General features: G+C 36.2%; 1 protein-coding gene across 26 annotated transcripts in view; it reads left to right on the top strand.

Moving 5' to 3' along the window:
• MAP2 (microtubule associated protein 2) overlaps positions 1 to 18,919 on the top strand; it is a 76,573-nt gene that overhangs the window by 14,845 nt on the left and 42,809 nt on the right. For 20 of the 26 annotated variants that reach the window (XM_088022067.1, XM_088022066.1, XM_088022064.1 and 17 more), the window contains exons 2-3: positions 10,560 to 10,673; positions 12,661 to 12,738. In XM_088022067.1, coding sequence (XP_087878193.1) covers positions 10,560 to 10,673; positions 12,661 to 12,738 — 192 coding nt within the window. The remainder of the gene's footprint in view (positions 1 to 10,559; positions 10,674 to 12,660; positions 12,739 to 18,919) is intronic. The other 6 variants (XM_088022068.1, XM_088022060.1, XM_088022058.1 and 3 more) reach the window with 1 other exon arrangement.

The raw sequence follows: 18,919 nt of genomic DNA, 5'->3' as shown, positions 1-18,919 counted from the left end.
TGCTTCTAGGTCACAAGGCCTCCAAGATTTATGTAAGTTATACTATGATGATGGGGATGAGAAGGATGGAGTGAACAAAAGGTGATTTTTACCACTTCATTGTAACAGTTTCTCCTAGAAGAAATAATTAGCTTTATAGAGGTAACTAGTAAAAACTATTCCTGGTATATGGAGAACTTATATTTTGAAAGTTTACTCCAATGACATTTTTTGGACCCTTGGAATATTTTTCACTTTTTCCATCATATCCTCTGCTTCCGGCATTTCCAGGTTTTAAAACTCTAGAAACATTAATTTGCCCAAATCTTAGCCTTGCTTCAGGTGATCAAAATCTTTGAGGTACTCAAATACAGTTGAAACTTCAAAAACATGGAGAGACTTTTCTGTGCATGAGTGCTGGCTCATGCTTAAAAACACACACTCTCTACTACGTTTCTACACACACCTTTCAATTTTGTTTATCCCACAGTTACTCTGTGCATTTATTTAAGGTCTCTTAGTTTCGTTGATATTTCATCTTTCCATTAATGTTATTAATAATGTCTCATGCCACATTTTTTGACAATATGATGTGTTCAAGACTTAATGCAGAAGATGATTCCATTTCTCACAAGTTTACAAGGAGTAGTACAATAGCAATGACTTTGATAAGACACACACCGAGCTTTGAAAAGCTCTAAAAACATTACCAATTCCCCCAGTGCCTTAATGATTATATTCAATGCATTGATATTAAAGCAATTTGAAAATTTGAAAGGGGAATATTCCCCAAGAAATTTCTCTTTCTCAAAGATTTAATTTAAAATCAATGAAATATTATAATCTAGCTTAACTGATAAAAATGTTTAATACATGGGCTAAAAACAGCAATATAAATATGTGTACATTACTGCATTGGAAATCCCCAATACCACCAGCAGCAAAAACTTTTAACTAGAATAGTTAAGTATAAAGCTAAACTGTATTTGCTTACTATATTTCTTCTGCTTAAATGTGTTTTTTCCTATTTCCAAGTGAACCCTTAAAATTAGAAGCAAAATTTTCCAGTAGGTAATATTTCTGATATGTGCTTTGCTTTTCTAATTGCTCTGACCCCATAATACAATAAGCTTAACCTGTGGTATCCTTCCATGGTCAACCATCTTAATTTACTACACCTCCCCCCCCCCCCAACGGAATTTAAATGCTAGGCAGATGCTGTACCAGTTCTAAAAACTTTATTTGGGTAGGTTAAATTGTCAATCTAAACAAATTATAGATTAGAGCCCTTCAGTTGAGATTGGGGAAAAAAAGAGAGAGGAAAAATTGTCTTACAATCATAACTGTACTCACAACCCTAGCCTAGCCAGGATGCAAACACATTTCAGAACAGGGCCTTATGAGTGACTGTGGATGGATGAGCCAAAATCTGTGGCCATTTTTCATAGAAAAATCTTTGAAAACAAAACGTGTTCTTCAATGAGATAGCCCCACTTCAAGCACAATTTACACGTAGGAATACCATGTCTTATCTTTATACTCCCCATAAGGACTTAGAATAGTTCCATTTCTCTAAGGGGTGCACAAAAAATTTTCTTAAATTTAAGTACCCATCAGAACTGAACTTTTGCAGTCATGAGTCCTTATCTTAAATGTGTTTATCCGCATAAACTAATTTTACCTCAAATGCATTTATTCCCATAAGCTAAATTTACCCTTGTTTTAATCAGTAAATCTTTAGAAGAAATCTTTGGGAGAGGAAGCTGGTAAGCAGAGATCTACAGCTGCAATACTGGCAAGGGTGATTGAGATCAAATCAGAGTCTGACTAGGGAAGGCAATGCCAATGCGGGCCTCTTTAATTAAGGCTAAGGTGCCAAGGAAACAAACAAACAAAAAACCAACAATCTGCTCTTTCAATTTCCTTCTTCACCCGTTGATTACAGGAAATCGTTTCGGAGGAACCATTTGCTCTCCAAATTAAGCAAGAAACTTTTCATCTTTCCCTGTTTTTATGAATTTATCAAGGGTATTTGTTTAGAGTGCTTCCAGCTACACAGTGCTTTCCTTGTTGACTAGCTTCCATCAGCAGTAGCAATTAGCACCGGTTTCCTAGGCAACCATTCTGTACCCTACTGAGAAAAACCTTTTCTTGACAGGAGCATTCTGTCTAAAATTGTTTTGTTTTCCTTCTTTCACAAGTGAACGGTAGGCTTACTTGTCATTTCTTTTAACACAGCATTATTATGTCCATTATTCTTAAAAGCAGAAACATTTACTGGCTTTTATATTCCATGTGGTTGAATTTATTGTCAGTGTCTCTTACTTCTCCTTTAACAACCTGAAAGAAATAAACAAAAATATGTTCTCAAGCATATGCCAACTTGTTTTAGATTTTTTGTTCACAGCCTAATTGGTGAGCCTTTGCATGTTCAAGTAATCACAGCTGGTCCTGACGGAAACTCAAAGGGTATACACATTCAAAATCAAACTTCTGTGTCTACCAACAACGTCATGTGTTGCTCAGAAGCGAGTTGAAAGTTCCAGGGCCACTGAGAAAGTTTTAACTCCATTGCTTTTATTATAAATTGACCAGGCAATATTGATAGATTAATATAACAAAATAACTAAACTAGAAATATGTGCTAAAAACAGAGCCTGAGACTGTGTTAAGGAATTTGATGTGATAAAATACCAGAAGAACATAGCAGTGGTATAGCATGAATCAGCACACGGAATAAACCAGAAGGCTACAACAGCTCTAAATGCTGAACAGTATGGCTCAATGGTAGAGTAAAATTTATTTCATCATTTTGGCTTAAATAGGAAATGGCAGGAGTCTGATGTATTGTCTGTGAGGCAGTGGTTCAGCATTCAGGCAGGGAGGTACTCACTGGGAAAAATGACAGAATTATCTCAGGGAATGACAGACACTTTTCAGGTCTTTATATTTTGTCGATCAAATGATGGTTATAGACTTAGATGACTATAAGACCGAAAGAGTGATTAAAACAGTGATACTGAATGAATGAATGAATTTATTTTAGAGAGGGGGAGAGAGAGAGACAGAGACAGAGAGAGAGAGAGAATCCCAAGCAGGCTCCACACCCAGCGCAGACCCCAACGTGGGGCTTGATCCCATGACCCCGAGATCATGACCTGAGGCCAAATCAAGAGTTGGGTGTTTAATCAACTGAGCCCACCCATGCACCCCAGTGATACAGAATTTAAATAAGCAACTGATATACATTATTTCATTTAATTGCCGCAGCATACGAGAGGATGAACACCAGTTTTATTCCCACTCTACAAATGGGGAATCGGAAGGTTAGAGAGATTGTCATTTACTTGAAGCTAGTAAGAAGTAAAAGCAGAATTTGATTTCAGGTTTTCTGACACAGGGATCTACTATTATAAAATATTTGTACTACACTGATGTAAGCCAAAGTGATGTCTAAATGGTAAAGTGACCTTTATCCATCATTTTGCCAGTTCTCCCATCTAGAACATGTGTTATTGTGTGGATTCAATATATTGATGGGAAATAAAAGTGCCTGGGGTAGCAACTTGTCTAATAAATTTGTATCACAGTATGATGTTTATTCATTATTTAGGTGAAACGTAAGTAGCTTAGCATGATATCTTTTGGGTATTATCAGGAAGGTTTCTGGTAGATGAGAGCATGTCCCAATTTGTCTCTTATGCCTATTTACCTCCTACATATATTTCTACCAATTTATTTCCCCAATACCAAGAAAAAAATATTTCTTTCCAGGATTCACTTTATCTATCAAGGACTGCTTTGATACTGTTTTCTGAATACTGACACCATTGACCAGAATAAGTTTTCAAGACAGACTTCACTTACACTTGTAGGTGTTTATCTATATAGTGATGATCTGTTACCACCTATGCTCTGTTACCTGGGTTGTATCTGAATCCCTTATTTTATATCAGCCTATAGTCAACAATACTTTTTATTAGATGAATTTGTTTTAAATGAGTTGCTTTTAATGTTTTCCTGCAAACTGATTTATAGGCAGACTACTTACCATATGAGTTCCTGGTTATCATTTGTTTTTAGTTAGACATGATATGAGTTTAGAACCATGTCATGAGATATTTTTGTATTACTTAACAGAAACTGTCTCATTACCATAATGACACTACTGAAAAATAATAATATTCAAATACTGGTTCTCACTGCAATGCAAAAACTACTGTGAGTTAATTACATTGAGAACCTGACATTACCAAGAAAGAGAGTAAAATACATACTACAAACACTCCTTAACTAAGACAATTTTTAACATAGACTAAAAATGCCCACTACCAGGAAACTATAGATGTTCAAAAGAAAGACAGCTGAGCCTTTCATCATTTCAGTTTACAGTAAGAAGCGTAATGTTTCCAGCTGTGAAGGTCAGTGTCACCTTTCAGTTATGTATAATGAATAATATCCCAGTAATAATCCCAGTGTGGTCTAGATTAATCTTTAATCTTCTGAAGAACTAAGACCTACACATAATTTTATACATATAACGTCTCAAAGAAAAAATAACAAAAAAAAAAATAGAGTAGAAAAGGGAATAAAGAAGTAGAAAAAATAAGCAATGAAAAATTAAAACGTACATTAATCTCTTACCTCAAAAGATTTTTCGTGTTCCTAATTGTCCTCAGGAGCGGGCAGGGATTATCATGCCTTTGGGAGTACTGTCCAGAAGATGGTCCTGAATTGGAACTTGCTCGCAGAAATCTAGAGCAGATCATAGCCTAGGACCTACACAGCCAGGAAAATGAGTATGAAGCCAGAAAACAAATAACAAGGAAAGTTTTTACTTCTCTCTAGTTTTGTCTAGGAAAAAAACAAAAAACAAAACACTGTCCCTGGCATCAACATAGATGATTGCAGATTATATTATCTGATGTTCATAAGAGTAATAGCCTAGTTGGGTTGGACCTTTATTTGCTCTTTCTTAATTTTTTTTAAGATTTTATTTATTTATTTGAGAGAGAAAGAGATAGAAGAGAGAGTGGGGGGAGGAGCAGAGGGAGAGGAATAAGCAGACTCTGTGCTGAGCATGGAACCCAACATGGGGCTTGATGCGGGGCTGGACATGGGTGCGACATGGGGCTCCACTCGGGGCTTGACATGGGCCCCACATGGGGCTGGACACAAGACTCGATCTCAGGACCCTGAGAGCATGATCTGAGCTAAAGCCAAGAGCTGGAAGTTTAACCGACTGAGCCACCCAGGCGCCCCTAGTTGCTCTTTCTTTAAAGCAGAAATACTGAGGTAGAAGACCTGAAAGAATGTAGGACTAGGGAAAGACACCTTGGTGAAGAACTAGTTACAAGTCTTGAGCTTCTTGATGTGCCAGGCCTGTTATATAATTACTCAATTGAGTCTGAACAGCAACCTGTGAGACAGGGGCTATTATTATTTCCATTTCATGGATGAGGCTTTGAAACCCAATGAGCTTGAGTATGAAATAAGTAGAATGTAGCAATGCTAGAGTTTGTATCCACATTTCTCTGAATTAAAGTCCATGTAACTTCCTTTAACTTAACATATAAAAGACAGTGATCTCCTGTATAGAAAGATACAATGGATAGATGGATGGTTGAATGGATGGCAGGTAGGATGGTTAAATGGTTAGGATGAGTGAGCTATATATATACATACATATATATATATAGAGAGAGAGAGAGAGAGAATGAGATCTCATACACACATATGATAACTCATGTTTTCATTTTTGTAGGTCTGATTTTGTTACTCTCTTTCTTTGTCTTCTTTGTTTGGCATGTTTACCATTAATCTTCTCTGAACTTTACCCAAACCCTGTGTGAATTTTCTCCTGTCCCAGGAGCCAGGCTGTAAGGGTAGGCTTACCCTAGGAGATCTGCTGATTAGGTTTCCATTGGGAAAACGCCATCTCTCCTTGGGGGAACCTGCCACCTCTGCATTGATGGCAGGATTTGCTTAGAGGAAGATTTTAAAGAGGGTGGACCAATTGAAACCCTCAGAACAATCCTATGTTAATTTTTTTCACACTGTGAAATTAATATTAAACAATGCAACATTGCCTGTTTGAAGTTTTAGCAATATTATTCTCCAAAAAATTGAAGCTAATATGTCATTAACTGGGCTCCCACACACCCTGTTTGATCATTCTAAAATAGCATTTCTTAAAGTCTGTTCAATTCTTTTAAGGAAAAATAGTTAACTTTCCCAAGATTGAGTTAAATTATTTTCTTACAAGTTTTGCTTAATGTAAAATGTAAAATTGCCTTCTTCATAAGTTCTTATTCAACTAAGAAACTCGAACACACCTATAAATGAATTTTATTTGAAACAACAAAACCAATTAAATTCAAATGTCCTACTACTTATCATGTAAAATAAATAGTATTGCTTTATTGAAACTAAATTATCACTCACAAGAAATGTGGTTCTGGCTGATACAGTGCATTTTATTTAGGTTGGACATGTCCATTCCATTCTGACTGGAGAGAAGTAATGATTCAATTTTTCCTTCCCTTGTCTGTAGAATATTCTGAAAGTCTGTTGTATAGTGTACCATGATGGTTTTTGGCCTACATCTTGTGTGAATGCATTTTTTATGGTATAATTTTCACCTCTGTTCTCTTTTTATTAGCCCACAACAGATAAACTAATTGTCTGAGGTGTCAAAATTATTCTAAATGCAATTCCAAACAAAATGACAAATAATGTAGCATTGCTCAGTTATAATTTGTTCACATAAACCAATAGATGCTTTTTATTATTTTTATTGGATTTTTTTCCCAATTTAAGAAATTTAATTCATGTTAAGCATTCTCAGACTCTGAAAAATTGATCAGTAGGTACACAAGAATCTGGGGCCCTCATTTAAGAGATGGTTAAACATCAAAACTTAAATAAGAATTCAGTAAATGATTAATTGGGGGGGTTAAGTTAGTAAATATAATACTGAGCACGGATTATTTCTAAATTTGTGTAAATATCATGAACAAGACCTTTAATGTTAATTTTTCATACTTTCAAAAAGTTGTGTTAAGCATCCAATCTGAGTAAAGATCAATGAGAGGAGCATTACATTCAGAGATTGCAACAATGATAGAGAGTCCTTGACTTGGGAAACTTTACATAGCCAGGGAGATAAGGCATGTGTACCAGCACAATTCCATGCCAGATGTACCAAATGCCATAGGAGAGATTATATTTTGTGTCAATGCCAGCAGGGAAATGCAGGAATGATCCATAATACATGGGTTTTATGTATGTCCCATTTTCTGCAGTGTTTGCTGTACCTCTCCATTACACTGAATTTCCTATGAAACACTGAGGTTCTAGAAGTGCTAAAAATCACTTTATTGGTTTTTTAAATGGCTGAATTTCATTGCAAATACTATATGCAAGTGAGGTAAGTTATCTCTTACACTAGCTAACTTTATAAGATGTATAGGTAGGTAGGTAGATGATAGAGATGATAGATGGATAGATAGATAATAGATAGGTACATACATACATGCATGGATATATATATATATATAGTATTGCTCAGTTGTGGTCAGTTGCTTGTTTCATAGTCTCAAAACATATTCAAGACTAGCAGTTCTGTACTTTAGGTAGACAGCAGATCTGAGAGTGAATATGTTGCCTTAGTTCATACCTTTAGAAAAGTTCATATTTTTCCATTGATCATTCTCACATGATTGTTAGAGAAGTTTATGGTTATTTTCTCATTATTCCTTCTGCTGTCTTCCTGCTTGGGAGAAAGAACAGCATAATAGTTAGGAAACTGGGGTTCTAATCTCAGTTTGCCTCCATCACCTGCGTGCACTTGAGCAAATCTCATAACCTAGCCTTTACATCCTCATCTACAAAATGAGAGGTTTTAGATATAGTCTGCTCTCCAAGCTCTTTTAGACCTAAAACTGCGATACTGAGTTAAATTTGCATAGGATAAAACAACCTTTTAAGAATAAGTCGTACCCTTATTACTTTGAAATCGTAATTATTCTTACATTTTTTGCAATATTAAAAAAAGATTCTTCTTAGTTTAAATTGAGAGTACAAAGTGTATTGTGGGAAAAAAAGTTTTATGAAAAGTACTTGGCATATAAATATCTGAAACAAATTTGCTGGAACGTTTCTTAGAAATTAAAATGTTTTCGGAAATGATTTTGAGTAGCCTGTCAGTACTTGTTCTTTGGATCCTTAAAGTTTGAATGAGGTCTTCAACTTCGTAAAATTATACTTCAAACGTAAAAGAAATATTAAATCACGTTTAATTTAGTTTTACTATCTAAGGCATTTACAAGATCCTAATTGAAAGTTGGGTTTCTAAGTATGATATTTATAATGAGAATGTCTGACTGGCCTCACCCTCTTAGTCCCCTGTTTTCTCATCTGCAAACTGAGAGTAGTAACAGTAAATCACTCATTGAAATAATGAGGGCAAATACCTTAGCAGAGTGTTAGGCACATAGTGAGCACCATAATATATTTTAAATACTGCTTCTATTGCTGTGACTGCTACTCACTCTAGATAAGGGTGTTTACAGGGCGCCTGGGTAGCTCAGATGGTTAAGCATCTGCCTTCGGCTCAGGTCATGATCCCAGGGTCCTGGGATCGAGTCCCGCATCGGGCTCCCTGTTCCTTGGGAGCCTGCTTCTCCCTCTGCTTCTCTCTCTCTCCCTCTGTCTCTCATGAATAAATAAATAAAATCTTTAAAATAATAGATAAGGGTGTTTACAGTGCATCCCTTAAGACTATAAATAGGTTATAGTGTCAAGTAGCTATTAAAAAAATCAGAAGTTAGACATATAAAGGCAAATATACTCAATCAGCTAATCTAGCTTTTAAAATTAAGATATATCGTATTCAAGTGGATTGCTCACCCCAAAAGCTTGTTCTTAAGCACTATTCTCTCTGTCATCCTGGGTGGGGTGAGGAAGGCTTTCCAGAGGAGGCGGAATCTAAATGAACCATGTAAAAACAGGATTCCACCCCCCCCCCCCGCCCCGGCCCCACTCCTGGCTCCTGCCAACCTGCTTGTAAATGTGTAAATTCTGCTCATAATAAAGGCACAGTGAAGTATTCTAAAATCTTGGCCAAAATTAGGAGAAGGAATCCCATTACCCCTACCCTCCTTGTCCAGTACAACTTGTTTCTATAAGGGCTATAAGTGGCATTATTTGCTAGTATGATAGATGTTTGTAAATAAAGATATGAAAAGTTAAATTCTGGAGAATTTATTTCTAATTTAGAATGTATTTTTAATCCCAAAGTCTTCTTTCTTTTTTTTCTTTGTCTTTCTTCCTTCCTTCCTTCCTTCCTTCCTTCCTTCCTTCCTTCCTTCCTTCCTTTCTTTCTTTCTTTTTCTCTTTCTTTCTTTCTTTCTTTCTTTCTTTCTTTCTTTCTTTCTTTCTTTTCTTCCTTCCTTCCTTCCTTCCTTCCTTCCTTCCTTCCTTCCTTCTTTCTTTCTTTCTGTCTTTCTGTCTTTCTGTCTTTCTGTCTTTCTTTCTTTCTTCTTCTTTCTTTTCTGATGGGGTGAGTGTAGGAGCAGAGGAAGAGAGAGAATATTAAACAGGCTCCACGCCCAGCACGGAGTTGGATATGGGGTTTGATCTTGACCTGAGATCATGACCTGAGCCAAAATCAAGAGTTGGATGCTTAACCAACTTAGCCACCCAGGTGCCCTTCAAAAGGCTTTTCTCATTTTTTGTTGATGATATATAGAACATTATTTCTTGAATGTTTTTCTGACTTGGTTATATAAACTTAGCATTAGGCTATGCTCCAGTGGGTGCCATTTTAGGCCAAAAATTAGTTATCTGGCATCTCACAGACTGGTCATTTTAATGATGAACCTCCCCCCACTTTTTAATGAAATGATTACACTGACTAGGTAAGTGTATATCATATGGCCTTAAAGATCCTTAAAACATCTATCTAGAAAAGCAGTACCTCTTTAGAAAGAGGCCATTTGATATATCATTTCCATGTATTTCATTCAAATTTTCTCTTCCCAGGTCTTTCTTAATTGGTCTTGTTCACATTGATCCTGGATAATGCTGTTTGAACACAAATTCACATTTTGAGGCATCTTTAGGTTTTAAATTATGGTATTTCTGCAAATCAGCACAGAAACATATTGTAAGGAAACTTTTCTAGAAAACTACAAAACATTTTATATTAAATCCAAAATAAATCTTTTCTTTTCTGAATTTGTTTCACTTGGTACAAAATTTTTAGTTGTTTCTGTTTGTACAAACAGCTTTTTAAAAATAAACTGCCATACAAATTATTTTTCTTTCATTCTATGTTCATTTTGCCTAGCTCCCAGAATGCCAGTCCCTTTTATTTCCTCTTTTTTTCTTCTTTTCTGTTTTTGGTTACAATATATGTATTTGTGTTTTCTCTGCAATTTAGTAAATTCTATTGTACTTTTTTGGGGGAAGACAGAAAAGAAAATTCTAATCAACTATATCGTTTCATTACTTTTCCTCTTTGCTACCTGTTTTGGACATCTCACTCTTTCATTTTCTTTTGTTGCTATTTATTACAGAGGAGGTGTCTGCAAGGATAGTACAAGTAGTCACGGCTGAGGCTGTAGCGGTCCTGAAAGGTGAACAAGAGAAAGAAGCTCAACAGAAAGATCAGCCTGCAGCTCTGCCTTTAGGTAAATGAGAAAGACTGGTTCAAGAGCTGTATCCGCTGCACCCTGATCGCAGGACCAAGTCTTCATGGTCAAAGAGAGGCCCTATCTCATACTTCATCCTTACATGGAACATTCATCAAACACCTCTGGTGGGAGACCCTGGCACCTATTTTCACCTGTCTTGACAGGCTCATTTGTAGTATTTGGACAGTCTTCAGGGTGATAAGCTTATAGTTAGAACTTACCCCTAAATTTCTCTTAAATTTTCATTTCTAGACCGCTAGAGATATTTTTTACAAAAATAAAGCCAATGCATATTGATGTCATGGCACCCACTTGTAAAGAAAAAGTGTTAATACTTTAATTAGAAATAAGTATTTCCCTTTGTGGGTTTTGGGGAATGCTGTGTCATTTGTTTGGGTCTCTCTGAACCAGCTACAGAAAACCTATAGTTGGGGGCTTTGTTAGAATCATGAGTGACTTTGTATTCCACATAATGTACTGGCCTTCACTTGGTCTATTTAAGAGCACTGAAATGGTATTTCTCTCTCTCTTGGTAGCAAGTCAGATGCCCTCCAGGGCCAAACTGGTAATATAATTGTGCTTGCTGAAGAAAACACTCCTAGCCAAAGGCTTGCTGCCCCTCCTTTAGATAGATGATAGATGATTGATAGATGATAGATAGATAGATAGATAGATAGATAGATAGATAGATAGATGATAGATAGATAGAAGATAGACAGATAGATGTGGGTGTATATACAGGCAGAGACAAGAAAGGAAACTCTCTTAGGTTCAACATATGTCTATTTTATAGGTATATTCAACTAATCCATAGAAAGGTATGGTTTTTAAAGTCTGAAAAAAGAGTACATATCCAATTTTGTCTCAAACAGTCTAGTACCCTTAATATTCGATTTTCTGGTCAGTACTCCTTTAAGCAATTTAAACAAATAAAAAATTAAGCTATAAAAATTCTGTTCTCCCAGGATAATAAATACTCATTATTTGCAGTAAAATGTTCTTTGATTATAAAAGTTTATTTTTCTCTTTAAACAGGGGGAAAATTATCTTATTCAAAACCTTCAGTTTGTGATTCACTTCTATACCTTAAATAAAAAACACACCCTTTCTTAAATTTGAAGCCTTAAAATATGTTCTGTAGAAACCCACTGGGTCAAGGAATGAAGAAGTCACCTGTCATCCCAAAGTTACTTTTTGAGAGTGAAAAACACATGCTCTGTAAAATAGATTTTCCTGCTGGCCTTGATGATAAATATTTCCTTTTTGCAGTCCCTTACCTTCATATGAGTGGTCAAGAAAAAAGAGTTAACTGTGGATGAATGACATCTTTTAGAACTTTTCTCTTTGGTTCTCATGTATAATGCCAAGGCCAGAAGATTACTCGGCTCCCACTAGTACATATTGTCTGTTTGAAGGTTGCCTTAGGCTGTGACAGCTTCATTTTTCTTTTCTGAGAATACATACAGAAGACGCATTTTGACATTAGACTCAGTGGACAAAATGTTGTTTAAAAAATACATCACCTATAATACTGTGAATGATGAAGGTTACATTTGTTTCCAGACCAAGAAGTTGAACAATATAGAGTTCTGATATTTTTTTTCAGTCAGTCAAGCTAAATCCAAACTACAGTGCTTGCCTGTGTGTTTGAATATAGTAGATTAGGGCCAGAATAAAATAGTTTATTAACTGGACAAGCAGACACAATTAATGGGATTAATGATACCTTAGCAGGCATCTTTAATCCACTTTTATAGGGAAGACAAAATGATTTTTTTTTAAATATTAAATGCTTTTCTTTCCTTTTAGGTTTCTTAAACTATGTGAATCAGGTAATGGAAGAGAAAATAAGTCAAGTGCAGATTACTAGTGAATCTTTTCCTAAATTTCATAGAGAGACCTTTTTACAGATGGCAGACCTGTTACACATCTACTGGCCTAACAGGATTAACTGTATCTCATTTGTCCACTGTTTGATCTTTAGCAGCTGAAGAGACAGCTAATCTGCCTCCTTCTCCACCTCCATCACCAGCCTCAGAACAGACCATCGCAGTGGAAGAAGGTAAGGCCTAGTGGACTTTTTGAGGTTTGTCTTCTGATAAAGGGTAAATTAGCATCAATCCATAAGCAGTGGACTTCAGTGTGGGTTAGTATGTGACCCAGCTTGAGAGCTGTCTGTTTCAAACAGTCCAGAAGACACAGACTTTACACAAATGTATAGTCATTTATCTATACAAAATCAGAAGTAGGGGGAATATGATAAATAAAAAAGAAAAAATCTGCTTGATCCAGGAGAAGATAACTTTGTGTTTAAATTGGTAGAATAGCTACAGAGAAGCAGTTCACTTAATTAATATAAAATGTTTTGACACAGAAGATACAATCCTATCTTATAAGTGACTGAACAAAAATAAATTTATTGATGAAATCATAAGGAAATGTTGTCGGGAATTGTCTCTGTTTTGCTTATTATTGTGTTGCCAGGGGCTTCCCTAAGGCCTGGCCCGTAGCAAACTGTCAGTAAATATTAATGAATAAATGAAGAAGTCAGTGTATGACTCTGATATTGGGAGCAGTGAACTAGAAGCTGAGATCATGGCTTCTTCCCTGAGGAGACCTGTTATTGTCCATGAATATATTTATGCACTTAGTCAACATAGAATGCTATGTCAGCTTTTCAGTTCTCATTAATAAAACAGAGGGATGCCTTTGAAGAATATTCATTCAGAATCTGAGCTGAAAGGCACTATTTAAAAGCAAACTATTACTGGTTTTCTGACTTAAGTCTGTTAACTTTTGCATATTGTTTGAAGTACAGAAGGCAGAGAAGAGCCATAGCTAAAGTGTTGTTTCAATATAATTTAGTTTCCATATACTAAAATCAGAATTTTACTACTATTCCATTCTTTTCATTTATTTTTTCATTTTTCCATTTGTTGCCCCTTTTAGCTATTATTTTACTGTTAAAAATTGAAAAGCATCAAAAGACAAAAGACTCACTGTCTTTTTATAATTTGTAATTAGTTTCATTTAAAATACTCTTTGACTTCCTAAATACAGATGTTCCTAAATTATAGAACTATGAACTCTCAGTAAACATAATTTACTTTTGTCACAGATTTATAAACCTAAACTTCTTTTAGCGAGCTTTTTCTTTCTTAAGTTGAAGCTTTTTTCCTAATTTACTGCCTGAAATAATGTTAGCTGAACTAAATTATTCTAAAGAATAAAAGAAAATTTGGGGACTATAATCAGTGGCAGTTATGATTATTAGTTAATTTCCTGAAAGTGTGATTTGATTTTTTAGTTTACAGATTTGAAAGATTTTTTGCCTTCATCCATTCATTGGCACTTCTTTATGAGCACCTACAATGCGCTCTTTAAATTCTAGCTATACACTTGTGAACAAAACAGACATGATCCCTGCTTGTAAGGAACACACAGTCTGGGGGAGAACAGAAAGCCAGTAAAGAAGCTTACCGATAATTTCAACTTGCATTAGCCTTAGGAAGGAAAAGGACAGAGAACTTGAAGATAGGACAAGGGAAATCTTAATTTTGGGGGTGGTGAGGAGACGGGTAAGGAGCTGAGCTCAGAAGCATGAGGAAGAGTTGGTCAAGCAAAGATGGAGGGAAAGGGCTTTGGGACAGAAAGACCAGGACATGCAAGGGGACTCACATGAGCAAGAACATAGAGTTTTCTAGGAACTGAAGACATCCCATGGCTCCTGGGAAGTGAGAAAGGGGTAGAGTAGCGAAAGGGTTTAAGAGTCAGCAGTATGCGCCTTGGTTCGGGAGTCTCGTTTTCACCTGGAAAGCAGTGGAAAGCCTTCCATGACAGCTGTACATCCCTCCGGTCATTGAAAATGTCTCTAAACCCCCACTTCAAGCCTTTCAGAGAATCTTCTTAACCCAAGATGTTCACTGGGTCCAGCGTTCCCTCCAGAGTCAGCTGGAGGTCAAGTCACTTACGCTTCTTGCTCTCATATGGGAGTTGGAGCACAAGGAGCAGTAGGGTCTGCCCATCCACCTGGGAATTCACCCAGTCTGCTTTCTGGCAGGTGGTATCATGGATATAATGAAAATACAAATAAACCATGGTATCATTTTCACATTTTGGTACACCTTCCAGAATAACTGTTTCCTTATGTTGGGGGATTGCTTTCCCCGTGTTGTTTGAGTATATTTGGGGAAAATTTCAACTTACGTCCTATTGAAGATGATTGAAGATATTTTATTCTTAACATTTTTCAAACCAAACTTGTATTTTCATTGAATCATTATTTTTCATGTTTTCAGAAGAAAGCATTAAACTATATGAAGGCCTAATGATTTGCTTTTAAAAGAATAACCATTTTTTTACTTATATGAAAAAAGTATGTATTTTATAAACTCTACCTCATTAATTTAAAAGACCAAGTAATATTATTACCTTACATATGTGAAAGACATGAGTCTAGATAATCATATTAGCCCCTGTCTTATTTTAGCCCACTCTTAAAGCATGTACAATTTTTTTTAAGTTTTATTTATCATAAAATGAATTAAGTGAAAAGTCACAAGACAGGATTCAACTCTTCAGGTTTTCAAACCAATTGGTTTACAAAGACCTAGGAAAAATTCTATTAATGTATAGCTCATAGCAGTTTGAGTGGGAAAGGAACATGTAGGTTTTACATCTAGGAGATTTTTTTTACCTACTTCAACACATCCTCAAAGAAGCTTTAAAGGCACATGACTGCCAATCCATTTATACAAATGTAAGACAGCTCTTGGATTAAATCGAGTAATTCAATGATTTTGAGGATATGATTACTTTTTATTAATTATCAAACCTTTTAAAAAGCTGTTCTTTCCCAAAGGGGAAGCATGAATGCTTCCACCAAAGATAATTTGAGATGTTAATTACTGTAAGTTGTAAATATTCATTTGTTATAGTGATGTAATATTAATAATTCCCAAGTTTTGTGCTTATTCTGGGAAACAAAGAGATTTTGATGGAAAAAATAAACAAGTAGCACACTTAAAAGGAAACTCAGGTACAACGCATCAATCCTGCACTAGGTGTGATATTTGCAAATTAATCTCCCGTTTCTTTTCGGCCTAACCATAATAGTTGTCATTTGGACTGAACTGTTAGGATTTGGAAGCCCGTGCAAGAACAATGGAATCATCTGAAAATAGAACGAGGAAACCTTCTGCCCTCTTAGGTTTGCTCTAGAATCCCAGGGTGATTTTTCCTGAGTCAGAGATGTCACTAATCTGAAAGCATTTTCCCCTCCATATCCTTCTGGGCAGCAAACACAGTTGGCAAACTAGGTCCTCAGTCAAAAGCCTGCATCATGAAAAGGGCTTAGAGAGAGTGGAGAACAATGTAAGCAGAGCCAGTTGCCCCAGACGGTGGGGCAGAAGCTGTGATGCCAAGGCAGGCAAAATCACTGAGTCACCCAGAGACTCTGTCTTTCATAAAAGTGACTGCTCATTTGTACCAAAGGGGGCTGACAGACCAAGGCTGGGTTTTATGTGGCAGACCTTACTTTAACTCAAAATAAATTTTCAAATGCTTTTTTTAAAAAAATCATATAAAAATAAGTTAGGGGAAATGTATTCCACCACTGAAATCAGGTAAGCTTCATTTTTAAAGATTATCATTATGCAGCAGAACTATGTAAAAGTCCAAGGTTCATAAGGCAACCCTATCCTTTAAAATATCACATTATTAAATAGAATATTTCATGGTGAAAGCAGAGTCCCCCAAAGCATGTGTACTTACAGTAAAAGGACGACATTCAATCCTGACCTTAAACAACAAAACTAACTTATGAAATGAATTCACTTTTTGCAAATCTCTCAAGTCTAAATTTGACGTCTCCAATGGAGGGAAAGCAGAGGTGCATGACAATTTGTCTGAGTATATTGAAGACAAAGATGCTAACACGCATGGAGTCCAGCATTGTGCTCGGCACTTTCTCAGATCTCTCCTCATTTAATCCTCCCAGCAACCCACAGAGGTAGATAATACTCACTTCCACTTCTTGCCCCTGGATGTCGTGGCCAGTAATCCAGAATTCCAGTCCAAATTTCAGTCCCTGCAATCACACCCCCACTGTGTCTCTAAAGCCATCTCTTACCTAGGTTCTTAAATTGGGGCCAAGAAAGGGAAATGATCTTCCAATGAGAGTTTTTTTGTTGTTCAAGGTACTAGACCAATTTCCTTTTTTTTGAAAGCATACTCAAATACAGAATTCATTACTTATAACTGGTATGTATCCCACCTCCATTGGGATGCCATTCATGATTCTATAGCAAATAGGATCTATTTCTTCTGTCATTATTTTGGAACCAAGCACACTGTTTGGTCTTAGCTAGCTACGGTCCTCTTAGTAGAAATTCCCTAGCACATCTCTGGAACTTGCAGATGGACTTCAGGCTCATAGGTCCCAAGCAGAGACATGGAGCACACACAGCTCATAGTACCAAGACTGGGCTTCGCCGTCCATTCTTTTTTAAGTTGCTTGGCTCAGCGCCATACAAATACTACAAAGAAGCTCCTTTCCACTGCAGCCCTTAAAGTTTTTTGCTCTTTTTGTTGTCCTCTGTTTAGAGTAAAAGTTTCCAGAATAGAAAATACTGTTTCTTTGAAATGTTACAGATCTGAAGCAAGACTCTGTGCTGTTTTCCCATGTTGGCACTTTCAGAAATGAGCAACGGCAACAAGAAAGAGAAAGTCAAAATCTTCAAAAGGTTCAAACATCCAAGGAGTATTGCCTTTAAACTCCCAGCTTTCAGCTTCAGATTCTTTAGTTTTATACTGCAGTCGGCTCTACTCCCCAGAAGATGTTAACTATGCCATTTTCACGGACTGATTGTCCATGCAATCTGCTGAGCCTATTGGAAGTTTTAGGAGTAACTTGCATACATGCATATGTGTTTAGGGCCTTAAGGAGTCCTGGGGGAAATATGAATGGCTAGGACATGTGACAAGCCCAGGGCTTATGATTCAGCCAGTGTTGTAGGCCAGATCTCAGCCAATTATCTGCTCAGCTGAGAAATCGTGCCGAGTTGGAACTAAGAATATCGAATGTAATTTTAGGTTTCTGCTATCCGATGATATAATAAGCAGCATGGCTGAAAAAGTTCTAAGCACCCATCCAGAAAGAAATAACACTGAACAATCAGTAAACAATGTGCTCGAAAGATTAAAAGTATTCCCTCTACAGAATATTATTTTAGTATCTTTCTGATTTCAAATTTATTTCTGGTTGCCAGCACTTGGTTGCTGAAAATAAGATACTGCCCTTAACCATACAGTGCATTCTCAAATAAATGCTTTAATCTGGCTGCTTATATGTTGATCGAAATAAAATTTAGATACACAGACTTTCAATAAATTTTAATAACCCTTATTATTGAAAGATATGAAATTTAAAAATTATTTCTCTATATACGTAAATAAATAGTGATTAGCAAATTCAGTAACCTGTCATGTAGGCCTGAGATGCAGTGTCTGTACCACATCAGAAGCCAAATATTGTTTGGTGCCATCATCCTTAAAGCTCATTGAAATATACCAGAATCCAAGTGCTAAGCAGACTGACCTACACTTGCGTACTTAGGGAAATATATTTAAATAAGGCAGATTTCTAAGCCAAGACACTGGAAAGGACAGAAGTGAGAGCAGTTACTTTAGCATTTCAGTGAGAAATAGGCAATGAGGGTTTGAAATATAAAAACAGCCAAGAGCCAGAAGTGTAAACGAAACCACATTGAATAAAGTCTTGGTGAATCTGAAGCCAGCTCTGTAGAAATCATTGTCAGCTAATGGTATCTCTTTTAAGCTTTCAGAAGAAAAAGAAAAGAAAATCAGTTTATATTTTTAGGGACTTTCTTAAAACCATGAGAACCAGTGTTCAAAAGGATCCCCCTAGGAGTTAGCACCCAAAAAGAAGGAGGTAGGCCACTGTGCTCTCCTTAGCAGGGCAGGGAAGAGGAATAACACATTGTAGATTTTTCATGACAGGCCTGGAATTAAAAATGGCTTTCTGGTAAAAGTCACTCACAAAAAATTAAATTAACCAAAATGCTAACTATGTGAGCATCCTAGGTAATTAAGGTTGTGCTTCAAACAGGGCTCTTTTCCCCTATAATTGTATAGCATCAGGTCCTAACACCTTTCTTCTTTTTTAACTTATAAATATATTGACAGAAGCATGAAAAGAATCTACCTGAAAGAATTCTTCCAAA

This window comes from Eumetopias jubatus, unplaced genomic scaffold (genome assembly GCF_037043125.1).
Source record: "Eumetopias jubatus isolate StellerSeaLion01/CBP00866 unplaced genomic scaffold, mEumJub1_p1.0 scaffold_3, whole genome shotgun sequence".
Lineage (NCBI taxonomy): Eukaryota > Metazoa > Chordata > Mammalia > Carnivora > Otariidae > Eumetopias > Eumetopias jubatus.
This window is presented reverse-complemented; position numbering and strand designations above follow the sequence as displayed.